The 19,135-nt window shown below is 47.0% G+C and overlaps 2 protein-coding genes across 17 annotated transcripts in view; one reads left to right on the top strand and one right to left on the bottom strand.

The window, feature by feature from the left end:
• Positions 1-1,235: 1,235 nt before the first annotated feature.
• On the top strand, positions 1,236-8,151 carry DYNC2I2 (dynein 2 intermediate chain 2). Its single transcript, XM_072936624.1, has 9 exons — positions 1,236-1,413; positions 2,046-2,300; positions 2,976-3,085; positions 4,102-4,259; positions 4,693-4,802; positions 5,498-5,665; positions 6,036-6,268; positions 6,962-7,119; positions 7,737-8,151. Exons 1-9 carry the CDS (start codon positions 1,258-1,260, stop codon positions 7,973-7,975), a joined length of 1,587 nt encoding a protein of 528 aa, XP_072792725.1. The 5' UTR covers positions 1,236-1,257; the 3' UTR covers positions 7,976-8,151.
• The window catches only part of SPTAN1 (spectrin alpha, non-erythrocytic 1), a 45,778-nt gene continuing 34,781 nt past the window's right edge, over positions 8,139-19,135 (bottom strand). For 7 of the 16 annotated variants that reach the window (XM_030286496.4, XM_072936619.1, XM_072936620.1 and 4 more), the window contains 17 exons: positions 18,709-18,829; positions 18,442-18,563; positions 17,839-17,971; positions 17,350-17,448; positions 16,926-17,085; positions 16,622-16,698; positions 16,261-16,470; positions 15,731-16,027; positions 15,136-15,248; positions 14,312-14,329; positions 12,496-12,558; positions 11,195-11,249; positions 10,568-10,764; positions 10,125-10,178; positions 9,570-9,716; positions 9,131-9,278; positions 8,139-8,462 (listed from right to left, as the gene is read on the bottom strand). In XM_030286496.4, the coding sequence (XP_030142356.4) occupies positions 8,337-8,462; positions 9,131-9,278; positions 9,570-9,716; positions 10,125-10,178; positions 10,568-10,764; positions 11,195-11,249; positions 12,496-12,558; positions 14,312-14,329; positions 15,136-15,248; positions 15,731-16,027; positions 16,261-16,470; positions 16,622-16,698; positions 16,926-17,085; positions 17,350-17,448; positions 17,839-17,971; positions 18,442-18,563; positions 18,709-18,829 (2,140 nt within the window). In that variant the 3' untranslated portion in view covers positions 8,139-8,336. The remainder of the gene's footprint in view (positions 8,463-9,130; positions 9,279-9,569; positions 9,717-10,124; positions 10,179-10,567; positions 10,765-11,194; positions 11,250-12,495; positions 12,559-14,311; positions 14,330-15,135; positions 15,249-15,730; positions 16,028-16,260; positions 16,471-16,621; positions 16,699-16,925; positions 17,086-17,349; positions 17,449-17,838; positions 17,972-18,441; positions 18,564-18,708; positions 18,830-19,135) is intronic. The other 9 variants (XM_072936622.1, XM_041719680.2, XM_032751416.3 and 6 more) reach the window with 2 other exon arrangements.

Below are 19,135 nucleotides of genomic sequence, written 5' to 3'. Positions count from 1 at the left end.
TCCACATGAACCAGCTGCTGCTGGAGATGCCAAGCTTGAAATTTGGAAATTCAGATTAACTCCTGTGGGCTAAAAGGGCCAGCCCAAGAGTGTTTATGCTTTTAGGTTCTTGTCTCTTCTATGGGGTATCATGATGGTCCACTCCAGCCACGATTTGAAATTCTAGAGGATTCAGGTCCATTGAGACTTTTTGCTTTTGAAGGAGGTGCCACTGAACCTCTTTCTGCTCCAGTTTCACTGTCTGTAAAATGGCCATAAGAGTTCTTTACCATTCATTTTAGGGACCCTTACTTCACTGTTAATTGTGTAGTACTTTAAATTCCTCAGACGAACCACTGCACTCAGCTGTGATATAAATGGACTCACATGTGCTCAAGAGGTGAAGGCGCTAGGATCACTCTGCTGAGTTCCTGCTCTGTATCCTGCAATCTTGATTCCTACACACAGGCCAGACTCCTTCCCAGCAACAGCCGGAATAACTCCACTGAAGTTGGTGCATCTGTGCCTGCTTATGCCAGCACTAAATTTAGCCTGTGCATTCATCATCAAGTTGTTCCAATGCGTTAGTTAGAAAAAATCTCTAAGCAGAGCCATACCTGTTAGGAATAATCACTTAAAGAAGCTACACCCGCAGTCACTGTCCCTGCGGACAGGACAGCACAGGTTACCCGGGTCAGGAGCTGTTTCCCAGGTACCGGGCGGCTCCCGGCGAGCTGCCCCGCGGGCGTGCAGCCAGCCCGGCCACACGGAAACTCACCCTCGGCACGAATTACCCTCATTCCCCCAGCAAAACCAACGGCGGCAGCGAGCAAAGCAACGAGCAGAGCACATCCCGGGCACTAAGTGTGCCCCATTCCCTGGGCAACCACACGGTGACAGACAGCTAGAGCTCCCCTCACAAGGCGGCCCAGCCCCGCTCTCCACCGCGCTCGGCTTTGTCGCCCCCTCCCCGCCGCCATCTTAACTCCTGGCAGCCCCGCGCCCTTCGCCTGCGCTGCCGCTCGTGCCCGCGGCGGGACCAGCCGGGCCCCAGCGCAGCTACGGCGGGAGCGACCGAAGGGGAAGAAGCAGCCTCAGCCGGACCCACGGCTCTAACGAAAGTGCCGGGATAGACCGCACCGCTCTCCCGCACGGAACCACCGCCCGCCCAGCACCGCCGCCCCGCGCCCTTCCCCAACATGGCCCCGCCCGCCTCAGTTTACCGCTCGCAGGCCGGCGGGCTCGTCGCTGAGGTGACGCCACCGCGCGCCCGTTTCCATGGGAACCGGAGGCGCGGGCGGCGGGAGCGCCGCGGGCCGCGGCCGCCGATCCCCCCGGGCCCGCTCCGGTCTCGGCATGTTCGCGGACAGGGCGGCACCCGGTGCCGATGTGCAGTCGCTGTGGAGGAGCGCCCGGAGCGCGCGCTGCGAGGCGGTGAGAGACCCCCGGGGCGGCCCCGCTCCGCGCTCTGGTACCGCCGGGCCGGGCAGGGGCGGCTGCCAAGGCTGCGCCTTCCCCGGACCTTCTGGGATCCTGCCCCGACTTCCCCCTCCCTGTTGGTCCGCGTCCCCCCCGCAGGTCCCGCGGCTCCCGCTCAGGGAGTTGTTGGCACCGGTGGGGCAGCGGGGCCTGTGTCCGCCCGCCGGCCGTGTCCCGTCAGCGTTTTGCCGGTTTAGCTAACTCTGTGTGCGAACTGGCGAAGCAGCGGCCGAGCGGCGGCCGCCCCGCAGTTTGAGAGCTGATAATGCTGCGCTGGCGCCGTGCGCGCTGCTCGCTCGATACTCCGCAGCTCGCTGCCTTCTCCCGGCCTTCCCATTCCGTGCTTTAGAGCACTGCCCGAGTCTGACTGGCATTCGGGCATCCCTGCCTCCCATCAGATTGTGGGAAGGTCACAAACTCATCACCAGCACCTGGGCAGGTGCGGCGGTACCCTGTGTTTAACCGTGATCCAGAGCTGTGCAGAGGGGCTGGAATGTCTCCGTGAAACGGCAGGAAGGGGTTTTCAATGCGCTGTGCAACACTTGTTTTTCTGCTTGGATTGTAGAATGTCTGTCTTCTTTCACTAGAAAACTTGCCAGACTGGGAAAATTTCAACAGCAGAAGCTGCAGCACAGTCTCATACAGCCCGAGATGCTGCGGTGCAGACAGAACAGAGCAAAGATGCTGTCCCAGACTTCCAGCAAGAAGTCCAAGTAGATTACACTGGGCTTCTGTCATTCCTTCAGAGAGTGGAGGGTGCTGTTATCAAAGAACTAAATAAAAACTGGAAAAGTCATGCCTTTGATGGCTTTGAAGTGAACTGGACAGATCAGGATGAAACAGTAAGTGACAGAATTCAGGTCATTGTCCAAGCAGAGTTCAGTTACTCTAAGCTGTCAGTCCTTATTGCTGTGATTGTTCTTACCAGGTTCTAATAATGAAACATTACCAGCTGGTTTGCCTTGGGGTTTTTTTCAGCTTTCTCTTTGCTTGGTAAAACTGTTCTTCCTGCTGGTGACTGAGCTGTAGCAGCAGTGAGAGGAGGAAGTCTGCAGTTGGTGTAGGCTTTTCTGCAGGCCCTTCAGAGCACTCCAGCCTAGCAGGGATCTGGGAAGAGTTGCAGTCAGTGAGTTGGCAGCTCTGCCTGCTTAGATTATATTTGTTTACTGCATGGTACTCAGGAATGGAAGCAATTTGTATCAGACAGTACATGTTGGGACTGGCATTTTCAAGCTGTTACTTGTGAAGCTCAGTGAGTGCCAAACTCACACCTGGCAGCTGCTGTAAACTCCTAGGCACAGCCTTTCAGAGCTGTGCACTCTCTGAGAGGTTGTGTTTGAGTGACAGTTGTGTTGTGGGTTTGTTTCCCAACAGGAATTCAACAACCTTTTCACATAAATTCTTGGACTGAGAAAAACCAACACTGTAACCACACAATCACATCAGGGGCGGGCACAGATCTCATTTAGCTCTGTTTAGAGATTGTTGCCTCAGTGCTTGGATTTGATCTCTTCCAGGTGTTGTGTTTGCATACATTGTCCTACCCAGAGGCTCAGGATCAAAACCTGCAGGTCACCAGTGTTTCATGGAATGCCACAGGATCTGTCATTGCATGTTCCTATGGCCGGTGGGTATCCAGACGGATTTGGGAGTGCAGCCGAGGCTGATGTGATGTCTCAGGCTGACCTGAGGTCAATATATGTTTGCTTTTTCTGCAGTAATAAACGGACATATATATATATATATATCCACTCCTTATGCAAGTTAAATCATTAATCTTCAAAGTAACAAAATCTCAGGCAAGTCCTGAATTACATCTTTTATTTCTTCTACCTTCTCTCCGCCCTGAAAATGGATGCATGATGTTACTGATTTGTTTCTAGGTAGATTCTGTTTGAAAAATATAAAGAGCAGATGCACTTGCAAATATCTGTAGGTGAGGTTTGGGAGAATGCACTTTATCTTCACTGAGATCATGATGTTTAATGTGGTCTCTGAGCACCCTGGATGAACCTGGCACCTGTTCATGCCTGGTGCCATGGGCATGTAATAACATGTTTAAGGATGTCTGAAATAAGGGTTTCACAGATCATTTATCTAATCCATTAACATCTGTAGCAGCCCCCTCTTTCTTGGCCCTCCTGCTGCCCTTTTTTTTTTTTTTTTTTTTATGCTCCCCTTTCCTTAGCTTAAAAGCCCCAGCGAAAAGGGTTTCCATGAGAGAATGCATAGGGAAGAGTAAAACAGGGTAAACCTGTATATTAGTTGCTCCTTCTGCTCTCCCAGTCTGCAACTCTTTGCAGATGAGGATGTGGTTTCTGTGTCTGTGGGTACTCTCAGCAGAATTCCTTCCATGAACTTTCCATATGCACCCTTTTGATTGTTCCCATTATTTGAATGGTGAGTAGGTCTTGGAATAGGGAAATTGTACCCAAAATTTTCTAGCTGCCACTTTGCTGTAAGCACAGACATGTGTCCTGTCACATCCTGTATAAACCAGCCCCCAGAGAAGTTCCATCCCCTCATGATTCCTTCAAGAGACACAAAGCAGCACACTGAGGTGACCAGGGGGGACTCTCAGAGCTCTGCTGGACTGGAATCTTCTGGAACACACAAAGCAAAGTGTAGCTTTTTGTTTTTCAGGTTGGATGATGGGGACTGGAGCACAGAAAAATCCTATGTTTGTACCTGGAATCTGGACAGAAGAGGGTTGAATCCACAGCACCCTGACCTGGTGGTGGATGTTCCCAGTTCTGTCATGTGCGTGGCTTTCCATCCCTCCCAGCCATCACTGATAGCTGGTGGGTTGTTCTTACGTCAGACCATGCTTGAAACATACTCTTTTTTCCTGCAACCTCGATCCTTTGGTTTCTCTCTCTGAGTCCAACCTCAGATTTCCTGTAAAGGAGCAGCATTGCAGCTCCTCAAACTGAGAAACTAATGCCTACCAACACAGATAAGTGCACTGTTGCATCTGAACTGGGGCTTGATGCCTCTGCAGTGACACCTGCCTTTATATCCTCTTCTCAGAGGAAGGAAATCCAGCCCTGGCTGTAAGGGAATAAACTTATTTCAGCAGAGCAATATTTTCTTACACCAGAACTGGCTGTGCCCTGCACAGAACTGCCCAACCTGTGAAGCTGGTGGGTCTGTTTCCACCATTGCTCCCATTGCTCTATTTGTGCATATGTTCTGAGCTGTCACACCTTAGATGTTTTATATTTGTCCTTTCAGGTGGCCTGTTCAGTGGGGAGTTGGTGGTGTGGGACACCAGCAGAACAGAAGACCCTGTGATCTGGAGGACAGGGATGACAGATGACACCCACACTGACCCAGTCTATCAGGTAACAGAGAACACTGACAGCAGACGGGGCTGGGCAGGTGAGAGTTGCCACTGCTTTGTGTCATCCCTTTGGTTCCCATCCACAGCCAGGCAGTTCACAGACATTGCAGCAGTTATATTCTTTTTTGGTTGGCTGTTTTCTCCCAAATTAGCTCCTGAACAGCCTGTAAAAAATAACTTCTCACTGTCCGGGATAAATGAAGAGCAGAGCCATTCCCAAATTGCAATTGTTTGTTAAGGAAGATGCAGCAATGATACTTGGAGTGGTTTAAAAACACAAATGGGAAAGTGTCACTGATCCTTTGAAGCTTAAAGGCACATGCTTTTAGAACATTTACAAGTATGTCATGCAGTCTGGTTTCCTAAGGATTTTGCCCTTCTGGGGTCTTGTGTATTCTGGGGTCTCCTTCTGTGTATTTTTCTCATCTGCTACTCAGGAAAATGCTGTTGTTTAGAGCTGGGTGAAAGTGCTGTAAATGCCCATCCCAAAACTGAGGGCAGGTGAACCATAGAAACTGCAATGGAGATTCAGCCCTGAACACTGGATGTGTTTCTCTCCTTGCATCTGTGTCAGCTCCCAGCAGAAGCTCGTTTGGTACCAGGCTGGTGCCTGGCTCTGCTCTGTGTCACCGCAGGCTGCATGGGCTGGGCAGTTGTGACAGTCCCCGTTTTCCTGAGCTCCTGGCATTTGAACAGGTTAACTGGTTACCTGACACCAAGCACAGAAACCACGCCCGGCTGTTGAGTGTGGCGACAGATGGGAAGATCCTCGTGTGGAGGGAGGAGCGGGATGGGCGGCTGGTCTTGGCTGAAGGATTTGCCATCGTGGCTCAGCAGATCCCTCGCAGCACTCGGCTGAAGAAGGTGAGTTCAGCGGTTCAAAGAGTGTTCTTTCCACAAAAACATTCTGAACCCTGGAGCCCAAGTGTCAGAGTTTGCCGTGTTCCAGGAAGGGCCAGGAAAAGCCCCTTCTGAACACACACCCCCTTGATCCACAGCTCCTTTGCTGAACAGAAATCATTCTTACAAGACTGACAACAGCTGAGGTTTTGCCATGCTCTAAAGAGAAGTTGCCGGGACAGAGAACTTGCTTGTAGTGTTAATTGATGTGAACCCATTTGGAGGAAGGATTCAGTGCTACAAACACGGAGCTGTGAACAGCCCACTGGGCCCCAGCAGGCTCTGCCCGCGTGGGGAGCCCCAGCTCACACCAGCTCTGTGTCTCTTTGCCCAGGTGGCCTGGGGAGAGGCAGCCGTGGGGGTGACCTCGCTGTCCTTCTCGCACTTCGATGCCGGCGTGTTCGTCGTGGGTGTGGAAGGCGGGTACTCCCTGCGGTGCTCCACCCTGGCCCAGACTCCGGCTCTGCCTCGGCCGGGTGGCTCCGTTCCCCTCAGGGCACCAGCAGAACTCGCCTTCTCCCCTCATGCTGGGCCCGTGTACTCCGTGAGCTGCTCGCCCTTCCACAGGCAAGTGCTGCATGTGGGAAACGATCACTGCCTGGCTCTAAACATAAAATAGCCCCTGGGGCTGCGTACAAGTTCCAAAAAAGGGTCACCTGGCTTTAGGAACTTCCCGTTGTGGGAGAAACAGCCACTGGCTCTGGTGAAGCTGCCTACTGGACTATGCTGTATGTGGGCACATAAGCACCTTCCTTAGATTGTCCTGTTACAATTAAAACCCAATTTAAAGCCAAGGAGATGAAAAAGTCCTTCACTTGGGCAGATCACTAAATATCTTACTGAAGATTTTTCTGACAGCAGTAGCTGCCAGAATTTAAATGAGAAGCTCCCATCTCTGCCAGCAATTCACCCACCATCCGTGGAGGCCCCAAGCCCTGTTTCTGTGAAACATGCTGACAGCCCAGGTTTGCATTTAATTTGCATGAGACAAGTCCAGCTCACACAATGCTCAGCTCTAGATCAGCAGTTTTCTGGCAGCCCTGGGCCACAACCCCTCAGTGGTCAATACAAGCCCTCATTAAGCTTAATTGGGGGCAGTAACAAACAGCCCACAGCACAGCCTGGCAATTGCTGTTTTAGGAAACACAGACCTTTACAAAGCAGGAATATTGTCCGAGGTCATGCTCCTTGACTGATTTCTGTTCTTTATCGCTAGCTATAGAACAAAAAGAGCTGTTTCTTGTTTTCTCCCTCCCCCAGGAACCTCTTTCTGAGCTGTGGGACCGATGGACAAGTTCACTTGCACTCCATGTTGCAGACACAGCCCCTCTTTGCTCTACAGTTATCAAAGAAATACCTGTTCTGTGTATGCTGGTCTCCAGTTCGACCACTGGTTTTTGCAGCTGCATCTGGGGAAGGCAAGTAACTGCAGGTGCCTCCTCTTGGGCATAAAATTAAGAGTGTGCTGGGTATTAATTAAACAGATCGATTGCACTGATTAGCAGATCACACAAGCAAAGAACAGTGGCCATTGTTTTCACTGTGTAATTAATACAAAGAAGTAATTTCTAACTTTTAACAAGGTGAACCAGCAGTCATTTTTCACTTCTGATGGTACCCTTAAATCTGTTACCACAGTGTGTATTCACAGGAATACAGCACAGCAAGGTCACTGTGGCTAAATCTATGTCCAGCTTGTTTTTGACATCTACTTCCAGAACTAATGGTTTACAATGAAATCTTTTTCTCCTTAGAAAATTGCCCTAACATTTTTGAGTTAAAGAATAGAGATTTCACAAAATTTGGCAAGCTGGTTTCAGGTTTCTGACAGTAGAACAAATCCATGCTGCCTTCAGTAATGTCAGCTGTCTGTCACAGCCTAGACACCCATCAGCAGGAGAAACAGGTTAAAAATAACTCTCAGTGCCAGACTGAGCAGATACTCACCTGCTGTTAGATACAATGTCTGTTGCCATGAAGCTGCAATGAATGTCTGTGTCTGCAGGAGAGGTGCAATGAATGTCTGTGTCTGCAGGAGAGGTGCACCTGTTTGACCTGGCGAGGAGCACGCAGAAGCCCACAGTGTCCCTGAAGCAGTCTGTGAGTGACTGCCCTGTGTATTGTTTGGAATTCAACACCAAGCACACGCGGCTCCTGGCAGCAGGGGATGCTGCTGGGACAGTCAAAGTCTGGCAGCTGAGCTCCAGCTTCACTGAGCAGGGACCAAGGGAAATGAGTCACCTGGAGCAGCTGGCAAGTGAGATCATGGACTGAGGGAGCAGCACAATGGCTGTGTGAAGCTTGTAACTGCCCTGACCCCAGGAACAGTTCCCCACTCACCTGTTCCAATGTTAGTGTGGAAAACACAGGTAACGAACAGCTGGAGTTGCCTCCACATAACAGTTAAATTTTCATTTAACCATTAAACACAAGATGATGTGGTCCGACCAGTAACTTTTATTGAAGCACACTGCAACATGTTTCTGTTCCCTAAGAGTTTTAAGCTAAGCACTTTAAGGTTACATCATAAAGTAACATTGATTATTGTAGAGCACAAAGAGAGAGAGACACATGCAGAGCTACAGTCAGCAAACGTGAGCATGTCCTTTGCATCTTTTGGTACTAGTGTTTCAGATCAATTCACAAAGAGTGAACGTGTAAATTCTATGTAGTCGTAGGCAGAAGGCAGTTCCCTGCCCTTGCCATCCATGTAGGGTTTCATGTGAGAGATGCAATAATCGGCCTGTTCCCGGGTCAGGTTCTGAAAGAGAGACAGCGTGGGGGTGAGAGGACTGTGGGGCTGCCAAGGGGCATTGACAGGCAGCCCTCCCATTCCCCGGGGCAGAAACCAGAGCAGCACAACTACACCCAGCATGGAAATGCTCTGGCTGTTGGCACTATTGGGCTAAGGGTTGGAAGGCCTGACCAGAGTCTTCCCACCAAACAGAAGACAGAACAGGTAACTGGGACAAGGAAGCACTGCAAACTCTTTATTTCCCTGCCAGCTGGTGGTATTCAGACAGGAAAAACTTGCTGTTTTGGCAGGGCAGTGAGAGGGAGGAGATGTTCATACTGTCTAAACTTAGGCTCAAGCTTTTCCTTTGAATTGCTGTCTGGAGAAACATCCCCCATCTGTAATTTCCCAAACGATGGAAGGGAAGTTCTGAGGACAGTGCACTCCCTTCCAGGCCCTTGAGTAGCTCTTGTTTTATTCAACCTGAGCAGTTCTTTGGTACATAAAGCTTTTCCTCTTCCTCTTCGAGAACTGAGTAGGATTGTCACAGCAATCTGTGTTTGCTGCAGGGGATCCCCTGGAGGGTCAGAACTGACTCAGCCTCAGTGACATGAGCCTCCAAGCCATTAGTGCTGGGCTTTATCTATGAATCAAAGTCTTGTGTTCCTCCCTGGGGGCTGACAACCAGCACTTACCTGGTAGAGCTCCTCCTTGGTCACATAGGGCTTCCCCTCAGAGCTGAGGGCGCGGAAAGCGCTCTCGATCTCCTCGCTGGATTTCACGTTCTCCGTTTCCCGGCTGATCATGAAGGCCATGTACTCCTGCAGCGAGACATGTCCATCCCTGCCAATGAAACACAGTGTGAGCACCCAGAGCACAGCACTGCCAGGCCCTCCAGAGAGGGGCTGGAGCTGTTCTGGAAGGAGTGAAGGTCTTAAGGCAGGAGACTCAACACCAGAACATTCTCTCAAAGTAAATTTCTTCTTTACAAATGTCAGTCTTGCCTTCCTCAAGGCTTTCACATGAGTCACTGTAAAAACAACCACAGCTCTCAGCCCGTGAAGGACTTTCCAGCCAACTCCCCAGCCAGCACCTCCATGTATTTTGCAGTGCAGAAAGGTCCAACTCACATACCTGTTGGGATCTACAGTGTCAAGAATAGACTCAAACTCAGGGTCTGGCTCTCCTTCCTCAACCATGGGCAGATCGTAGCCGAGAGAGCGTAAGCAAGACTTAAACTCCTGGTGATTAAGTCGTCCAGATTTGTCCTTGTCAAAGTGCCTACAAACAAAACCAGAACCCACATATGTTAGTTTTTGAGTCCTGAGAGCTGTAAAGTGAGCAGAAAACTAGATCAAGCTTATAACCAGCCCCTATTCTGTACAAATAAGTTTGTATCAATAAATAGTTCTACCTAGCATATATGAAAAATATGCACAAATTCTTAACTTTGCTTAAAACCCACCCATTCCCCACCAAAAAAACCCCAGCTGTATTCCCAGCTGGAAAGCATTGGCACTGTCAGCAGCAGGGGCTGCAGGCTGTTGCCCTCTGGCAGAGAATGGAATGGCTCAGCACAAAGTAGGGCAGACAACAATGGAACCACAAATGGATCCTGCAAACAGGAGCCATGCATGTGCCAGAAATATCCCCCAAGCCTTCCTCTGGCCTGTGTTCCTTGAAACTCACTTGAACATCATGCTGAACTCCTTCAGGGCTTCCTCAGTGACTCCAGTGGTGTTCCTGAAAAGGAAGCAGCAAAGATGAGTAGCAGTTCCTGAGCTGTGGTAGTCCGAGTCCAGCAGCTGCACCACACGGTGAGGACAAAGGAGCAAACAACCATTCCATGTGGGAACCCTTGTACGCACTTATTCCACAGAATAAAACTGTTCCACTGAGATCCTACCCTTGCTTATGGCCAACAGGAGCTATTCCAAAATTGCTTACTTCATCCCTCTGAAGGGAACTGGGAGGTGGTGGGGCTGTACAAGCTCAGTGCATCCATTGTTCTGAGCACAGGAGACTCTTTAGCACAGACCATGCAAGGCTGGCTGCAGGCATGGGCAGCTGTGGCTCCTGTCTTCCCTCCCACCCCGTCAGACACATCAAACCACACGTGGGCCAGGCAGTACCGGGCTTGGATCTGCTGCTCCAGGTTGTGTTGCATCCTCATCCCCAGCTGGTCCAGCTGGTCCCACTGCTGTGCCAGCCCCACAGTGCTGTGTTCTGTGTATTTGTTGTCCAAGATAAGTGCCTCTTCCATGGCTGCTCCAAGGTCCTCAATCTTCTTCAGCTGGCTCCTCATAGCTCGGATCTCTTGGTGCTTGCGCTGTGAGAAGGGAGCAAAGAGGAGAGAAATCATGGAGCACAAAAAAAAAACAAACAAAAAAAAACCTTTAAAAAGTTAGAACAGAGGCTGGCAGGGGAGGAAGGGTTATACCCTTCTTTTTCCCCTAGGACTTGAATAAAAACCTTCTTATTAGAAAATGTGCTAAAAATACTGTATCCTCTCTGTCCTACCCCACCTCCTTTAAGAAAAAGGAAAAAAAAAAAAGGAAAACTACATCACTGTTGTTTAATGGCCTGCGATGTAAGCAGATATCAGATATATAAACAGAAAATCCCAGAGGTCTCTTCAGTATTCCAAACGTCTAGAATCAATTAATGTTTTCCCACACAGTTCCATGCATTTTCCTTCCCGCTCTGTGTTCCCAAGCCAGTTGGAAATTCTATTTTAGCCATAGGTGCACATCACTTACTTTAGTAGCTTCTAGCTGTGACTCCAGTGTTCCCGATTCCTCCACCATACATGACCTAAACATAGAATAACAGTGAGAGAAGGCACTTATCTTATAAAAAAATGGCATGTGGGGCTTGAAATTAACAGTCCTTCCTTGAAACGAAAAATCCTTTCAGATATTTAAACACTGGTTTTGTGTTTTGTTTATTCTGACTCATCCTATTTCAGACTGACACTGTACATTTTGTCTGATTCTTATTTCTGTATACAGTTAATTTCTAGCCCCATTTGAAAGGCAACGTGATCAGCAGCCACACTTCATGCCAGACTCAAAGCACCCGCTGTACTGGACCTCATGGAATTAGAATTTAGTGCAGTCCCACCTCCCTGCCCCGTGCCCAGCACACACCACACACACCAACTGCAGGTGAGTCACTGGGGATGGGCTGTATTTGCAGTCAGGTACAGGAGCTCTACGAAGGTGTGTTACAAAGGGGAAAAATGAGGGGAAAAAAAGATGGTGAGAACTACTGGTTTGGTTGAAAAGTAGTCTTAATGTGGCATAATCCTTGCAGAGAGCTACAGACCTCTGCTGCTCAGCAGTGCCTGGTGGAAAGGTGCCTTTCCCACCCCACCTCTCCATGCTGCACCCAGAGCAGCTGAGGTTCAGCCACTCTGCCCAGTGATTTCCACCCTGAGCTTTACATGCAGGTCCCCACAGTGGCCAGGGGCTCCAAGATCTTCATACAGACTAGCTATGGACAGTCTCTGGATGCTGCTTTTCCCCCACCCCAGATCCCAAGCAATCTCTATGCAGCCGTGTTTGGGAATCTCTGTCCTTCCAACACGTACGGTGAGAGCTCGCACCTGATGACCCACATGGACAGTGAGTCTGGGTGCTGTGCAGGTGGGGCATCCTCTGACTCTGGGGTATTACAGTTCCTAAAACCTGAATCTCTGGTATTTCAGTCACTAAAACCAGGTTTTCATCCCCACTGGACTCTGTCTTCCCACATGTTTTTGAGCTTCTTGAGAATGGGGATTTTCAAGTGCTGAATCACTCTGTAGCAATGAAAATGCACCAAACATCTGGGTGTTTCTCACCACAGGGTTAAGGCTCAGACTCAACACCCGCCTAGAGATGAAGCGCACGCCCAGAGCCTTGAGCAGGAAGCTGGGAACCAACCGTGGAAAGAACCAACAGGGAACAAACCTCCAAGCATCTCTAAGCCGTGAAAGTTAGTTGGAAGGAAAGCGAGCCTTGAATTAACGAGTGCGTTTGAAAACCAAAGTGAGGTAAGAAAATAAGAGGAAAAAAACCTTCCAGATAGATCATCCCCAACTTCATACTGATAGACACGAATGACACGACGATATGCTATGCTAGTCAAAGGAAAGAAACCAAGTAAATTCCAAAAAGGAAGAAAGAAAGAACAGAGGAAAGAACACACCAAAACACGGCCACTGCAATGGAGCCACACTCCAAGCCAGCACTGCCTTGCAGGAAACACAAGCCAAGTACTTATTGAGAGAATTATTTAAATGCTGGTTGCACATACACAAAAATAAACTGTTATTATTTTCATGTAAGTCACAAAAAAGTGAGTCTTGGTAAGAGACAAACTGAAGTTTTGCAGTTAGCTCATCTACAGATTGTTTAAAAGCATTCTTTTCCTAAATTCCAAATTGTTCTTCCTCCCTTCCCCAAAGAACACCCCTCCCAGGCAGTGCTGGGCACAAACAAGCTGCAAAGCAAGGAGTGCAGCTCTTCTCCTGACACTTCCCTGAAGCTCTGCCTTCCCTCTTGCCAAGCCAGGCTAAGCACAGCCAGTGCCTCTTGGAACTAAATCCATGCTTTTAATCTATTCACAGAGAATTAGGGACAAATTCTGCCTGGCATATCAGCAGCCCTCTGGTAATTTGTTCAACAAAAGAGCCTGGCATGAGGATCTCTAACTCTGACCCTGTGTCTTTCAGTGAATGGCTCCTTTCTGTTCACTCGTTCTTGGATACCAGAACTAATCTACATCACTACTTGACAAAGGAATGGGGAATTCAGCATCCATTCCAGGAAAATCTGCTCTGTTCCATTAAACTGTGCAACAAAACCAGGACAAACTATTTTTATCTGGCAGAACACAAGAGACTGTGATCATTACAGGGCAACTAAGCAGCAGAATTATCTGTGAAGATTCCATCCTTCTATTAGGAAAAGCTTTCTTTTTAGGAGCAAGGCCCTGGCCTCCTCCAACCCTGTGCACAGGCTCACACACAGCCTCTGCCCTGGCCCACAGACTGGTGGCATCTGACATCACATCTTATCACAAAGCTTCCACTGTGCTGAGACTCGTCCTGCTGAAGGAATTTAACTGGACAGACACATTTTCAGAGGCTTTGGTAGTGTGAAAACATTTAAAGATCTCATTATTTCCTTTCCACTTTCAGACAAATGGCCAGCACACATCCTCATCAGGAACCATTGCTGTGGACACAGAATGGGTTAAAACTGCTGGCAAATTCCAACAGCTTCTTGAATTCATGGTTGGAAGGTTGGTTTTCTTCTGTCAAGGCTAAAATCTGTGTGGGCCACGGTTCTGCAGCAGATTAAAAACGGGCAGTTCATATTTACAAACTACAGGGATTTAAGATATGTAGTATCAGCAAAATGCTGTAAGAACATGTTCTCCTTATCAAAAGTTTGGAGATTTCATTGTTCTCAGAACAGTTATGGTCAAATGTTTTATTTCACTAAGCAAGTCTCTTAAGCTGAAAAACTAGAAATGTCAGAATAGCCTGCCTGTGGAAAGCAGCTACACTCGCCCGTATCTTCTTAACTTCAGGGCCTTTTCCTGTGCAAGCCCTCAGAGAAAGCAAGAGCAAAAGTCAGGACTTCTATGTGTGCCAGTGGCTGCCTATTGTAATTGTGCTTTTGACTAGGAGATGGTTATGTTCCTACTGGTTTATAGTTAACTATTCCAAAATCTTATTTCCTGTGTCTGTGCATCTCAGCAAAAGGTTGCTCTTTTCAAATAAGAGGGATTTGAGCACAGCTTTCACAAGCAATGTAACAACAGGAGAAAACACACAGAGCAGAACACATCACCAAAATTTGAAAGATACAAAATTCAATACTAACCCATCTAGCAGGTAAGTCCTGTAGAATGTGAAGATCCAAACATCAGGCAGCAGGACAGAGACAAGACAGTAAGAGAGGGATAGAGATTTGGGTGGGAAGCAAACATCAAAAAGTTAAAAATCATATTTATATTTCATTGTTTCATGAAGACACATACAGAACTGTTTGTAAACACACAGACAGAGAATCACAGGGTTACATAGAACAGAACTCACCTCCTCTGACCCCCAACCAGAACCTGTCAGAGCTGCTGACAGCACTGACTGAGTGCAGGCACCTGCAATGCTCAACCTTGAGACATTTATTTCTAACAGAGTTAAGTCTTTACTCCCTCTCCTCAGAGAAGGTTATTTTTAGACAGCAGCCCAGGGAAATTATTACAAAGTTTTAAGCTCTTTTCACATGTTTCTCTATTTGAATACCAGTAAGATTCCCAATACACTGCTCAGTACAAAAGGGGCATTAACAGAAATGCTGCTGGCACTTCAGAATCTGCTTGGAGCTATTTGTGCTCCACCTCCCCAGCTGTGCTACAGCCTAGTTCAGGAATAACTGGAGAAAAATGAAGTCTGGATAACTGGAATTACTGCAGGAAAATTAGTTCAGAAATAGGAACATTTTAAAAGTCTGGTGTTCCAGGGCTTTCCTTTCCCCTGTAGCTAATGGGGCCTCCCTCAAATCCCAACTGCAGGGAATAGACAAGTCCTGATGAGCTGTTTTTCAGTAGGAGACATTTACAACTTTGACAGTACAAAGAGATAGAGGATGCACACAAATACTACCTCAGGGGTTTTCTAAGGGCAGGTCCTGGAAAGAAACTATACCTGGTCTCCTGAATCCACTGATGGAAGGCATTGGCATGCTGAGCAAATTCCTGACGCAGTTTGTCATTTTCTTCCTGCCTTCGCTGTTCCTTCTGCAACTCCAGTTCACGTTCCTGAGAAATGAACAACAGTAATTTCAGAGAAATAAAAGGGATTGGTCTCATCCTGTAACAGAAAGCAAAAACTAAAAGCTGCATACCAGCACAGTTCTAAGGCTCAAAACAACATTGAATGCTTGGTGTCCTGGATACCTAGAGAAAAGCATCTCAGGTGGTAATTCAGAACTTAAGTCCTGAGAACTGCAATTGAACCAGCAGTTGCTTCACTGCATAGCAGAGAAGTTAAATTTCTATTACAGTCAGAAAGTGAGACACATGTGTCTTGCCTTTGGAAGAGCCACAAATGGAAAACCATGAGAACAACTGACAATAGCACAAGTTTATAGTTAACAGCAATTTTTCTTCACTCACAAATTTTGAGGTATTTTGACTGTATTATGGTGACAAATTCTTGTTCCCATTATCTCAGAGAATGACTTCCAGAGACAACTGAAAGGTCATAAAATATGAAGAGACTCTTTCCCTCACTGACTTGCCTTGATAATTTTCTGCAGATTCCTCCAGGTTTCTTCAAGAGCCTCCATAGTGAACCAAGTGTAGGGGTTGGAGGCCACACGGAAGCTCTTGATCTGGCGATCAAGCTCTGCCAGCTGGTTGAAATCAGCTTGGGCAGAACTCAGGGAGGAACGGAAAGCATCGTGAGCTTCTCTCAGGGCTTTGATTTCCTCCAGTGAGTTGCAGCGCACAGGATCCGTCAGGTCCTCCTCAGCATTCTCAAACCAGCTGTTGAAGGCAGAGGCCTTCTTTGCAAAGGTCAGGAAGAGATCCTCAACCTTAAAGAGAGAAAACATCCAGTTGTTCAGTAATGGAAATACTCTATATGAGCTCACCTGGAATTAACATGCAAGGGTTTGCCTTGCAAGCATCTCAAAAATTCTTATTTTAATTATCCAGGATCTCCAAAATCATTAGTTGTAAAAGCATGAACAAGCTACAGAAGTTGCAAGTGTGTATTTTTTATCAAGCGTGCAATTAGATTTTTGTAGCCCCATGGTTGGCCACTCACCTTTCTGAAGTGCTCCTGAGCCTCCAAGAGTTTCTTTTTCCTGGTAACAGAATTAGCCAGTAGCTGATTCCAGCGTTTCATCAAGGAAGCATGCCGGGCCTCGATGGCCTTGGACTGGATGTGCTTGGCTGCGAGCAGCTGGTCTTTCAGAGCAGTGATGTTTGCAATTCCCTCCTGCTGGAAAGCCTGAAGTCCAGCATCAAATGTTTCCTGAAGCATTAAAAGAACAAAAGATATTTGAAATTGTATTTTTCTTTAGCCTTTCCAATAGCCTGCATATATTTCACATATAGATTCTTGTGTGTTCACAGGAGTTCAGCTGGTCCCTCCCTCATGGGGTGGAAGCAGCATCAGCACTGACCTGTTTGGTGAGCAAGGTTTGCACTGAAGAGAGGTCACGTCCGTAATCATCTGTCTTCAGACTGTTTTCCTTCTCTCCTGGAAAATTAAACAAATTTTGCAGAAATGTCATTTCTCCATCTCAGACATTCCCTCTGTTCCAGATCAGGTTACAGAGGCACAAAGCAGGGACAGCAGCACACACTACTGACTGCTCTTAGGTCTGCTTGTTACAATGGTACATGAGGACCTACCAGAGACTTTTGGAAATGAAAGAGTTTGATGTTTGTTTGTTAGCAAATATTGTACTTCAGCACAGAACATACCTATCCATGACTCCACCACATCTGCTTTCCAGTTGAACTGGAGGAAGGCTGAGTTCTCATCCAATTTGGCTTTCCTCTGAGCTGCTGCTTTCTCCAGATCTGATACCTTGCCTCTGAGCCCCTTCATCTTGGCAGTGATGTTCGCCTCGTGGTGATTATTCTGTGTGACAGGGAGGAAAAAAATTATAGCCATGCTATAAAATGTTGAAGTCATCTGAGGCATTCAGGATGCTGGTGACAGAGCAAGAACTTCAGCTGAAAGGTATTGTCTCAGAAACAGCTTTGCAAGTGGAACACTAAGAGCTCATTCAGCTGCAAAAAATGAGTATGAGCTCTTTTCAAAGACATGACAGAGAAGAGAAGGTCTACTGTAACATGAAGATGTCCCGGGGAGCCTTTGAAGGTTTCTCTAGTTCATACTCACCTTTTTAATGAGATCCTCTCCATTAGCACAGACATCATTCACTCTGTCCTTGTGGACAGTAAAATCAGTCTCAAATGCCTCATGCTTCTTCAGCAAGCCCTGCAAATAAAAGACACAGGCACTTCTTAAAATAATTTCTCACCATTTATTAAAAAGCAATTAATTTTATAAATCAGTTAGCTAAACGTTTTCTGTCAAAAATTAATCTTAGCTGGTTAGCACAACTGTTTTTTTGTGAACAAAAGGAAACTGAGACTGACTTCCAATCAGAGGTCAAGAGATGCAAAGTTACATCAATCTACAAGTAATTTCTAAAGGAAATAACATTACTGGGATGCTTTCATAGAATGAATTTATATTTTTTACAATGTTAAGACTTCAAAAGGAACAAACAATAACCTGTAAGTTGTAAAGACAGTTAAAGAAAAGGTTTGTTATGCTCTAACCAGCAGGAATACAACAATAAAGTGCTGACAATTTCCTCCATACCTGGATAGCAGCAAGTGTGTCCCCATAATCCTCACTGGCTACCAATGTCATTTTCTCATTGATCCAGGCTTCTTCTTCCTCAACATTTGCTACAAACTGCTGATACTCCAGAGACTCCTCCAGACGCTGGCCCCTGTGTGGGGAAGGTGCAACTGGATCAGTTTTATGGCATTGAGATATAAGACATAAAAGCAATGTGCAGAGCCTGAACCTAATCATTCACACTTCACTCCTCCAGCAGCAGCCATGGCTGGAGCTCTAGGAATTCCTTGGACTACAAAGTCTGCAGCTGCCAAAGGACTGAAGCAAACTCTTTTCCAACAGTCTCTAATCAGGAAAAATCTCCTGGTAGTGGATTAAAGACAGCTAATTGTAAGCCTATGGTTTCCACTGGTGCAAGAAAAGGCTAAACACAACATACACCTCAAAAAGAGGCTCATGTTTCTACTGAGGAACATTGCCAATAGACTTGTAGAGTCTGTGATCAGTGATAGATGCTGTTACATCATATTCCTAATAACCCATACCCTGAAATTCTGTAAATCTGATCATTATGAGTCCATGTAACTTTGAATTAATACTGAATTTTACACAAATTCATACCTAGCAGCTGCCAATTGTTTTAACTCTTTCCAGTGATCCACAAACTGAGCCAGTCTCTGCTGTATCTCCTCCTTTCCAATTGTGTTGTCATCTGAAAGCTTCTTACCCGTGTCCAGAACACCCTAAAGAGAAACAGTTATTGGAACACCACCTGCCTTCCTATGTGCATTGTTTAGGCTCCAGCAAAACTACTGCTGGCTTTCATCTCTTCCACAATCAAGAAAGGTGCTGCTTATAGAGAAATTTGCCATGGGGACAGGGTTTTACCTGGATAGCAGGTTCGTGGGCAGCTAATTCTGCTTCTAAGCGCTTGTGTTTCTTCCTCAGATTCTGCACACCAGTCAAGTCTCTGCCATAGTCCTCTGAGCTAACCAACAGTTTCTTCTCTCTAAATTCAACAGAGAATAGAGAAATATAAAATATGAAAATTACTTCTAACGGTCAAACCTGACGAAGAAAACAAAAAACCTCTCAGATACACAACTGCTTTGCATTGCACAAAGATCTTGGATGTAAGATGTGTACGAGAGTTACTAGCAAACAGCAAGTGGCTCTTGGCAGCACATTCCTGTGTGAGGGAGAGAAGATGGGCCCAACATTTGTCTTTGAAGGACAGAATTCCTCTGTACTGTTTTCTTTTTAAAAAATATAGATGTATTTTGTAAAGTTGTCCAAATTTTGTTTGTTTTAAAAG

This window comes from Taeniopygia guttata, chromosome 17 (assembly GCF_048771995.1).
Source record: "Taeniopygia guttata chromosome 17, bTaeGut7.mat, whole genome shotgun sequence".
Lineage (NCBI taxonomy): Eukaryota > Metazoa > Chordata > Aves > Passeriformes > Estrildidae > Taeniopygia > Taeniopygia guttata.
The sequence above is the reverse complement of the archived record's forward strand: the minus strand, read 5'-3'. Positions and strand labels throughout refer to the sequence as shown.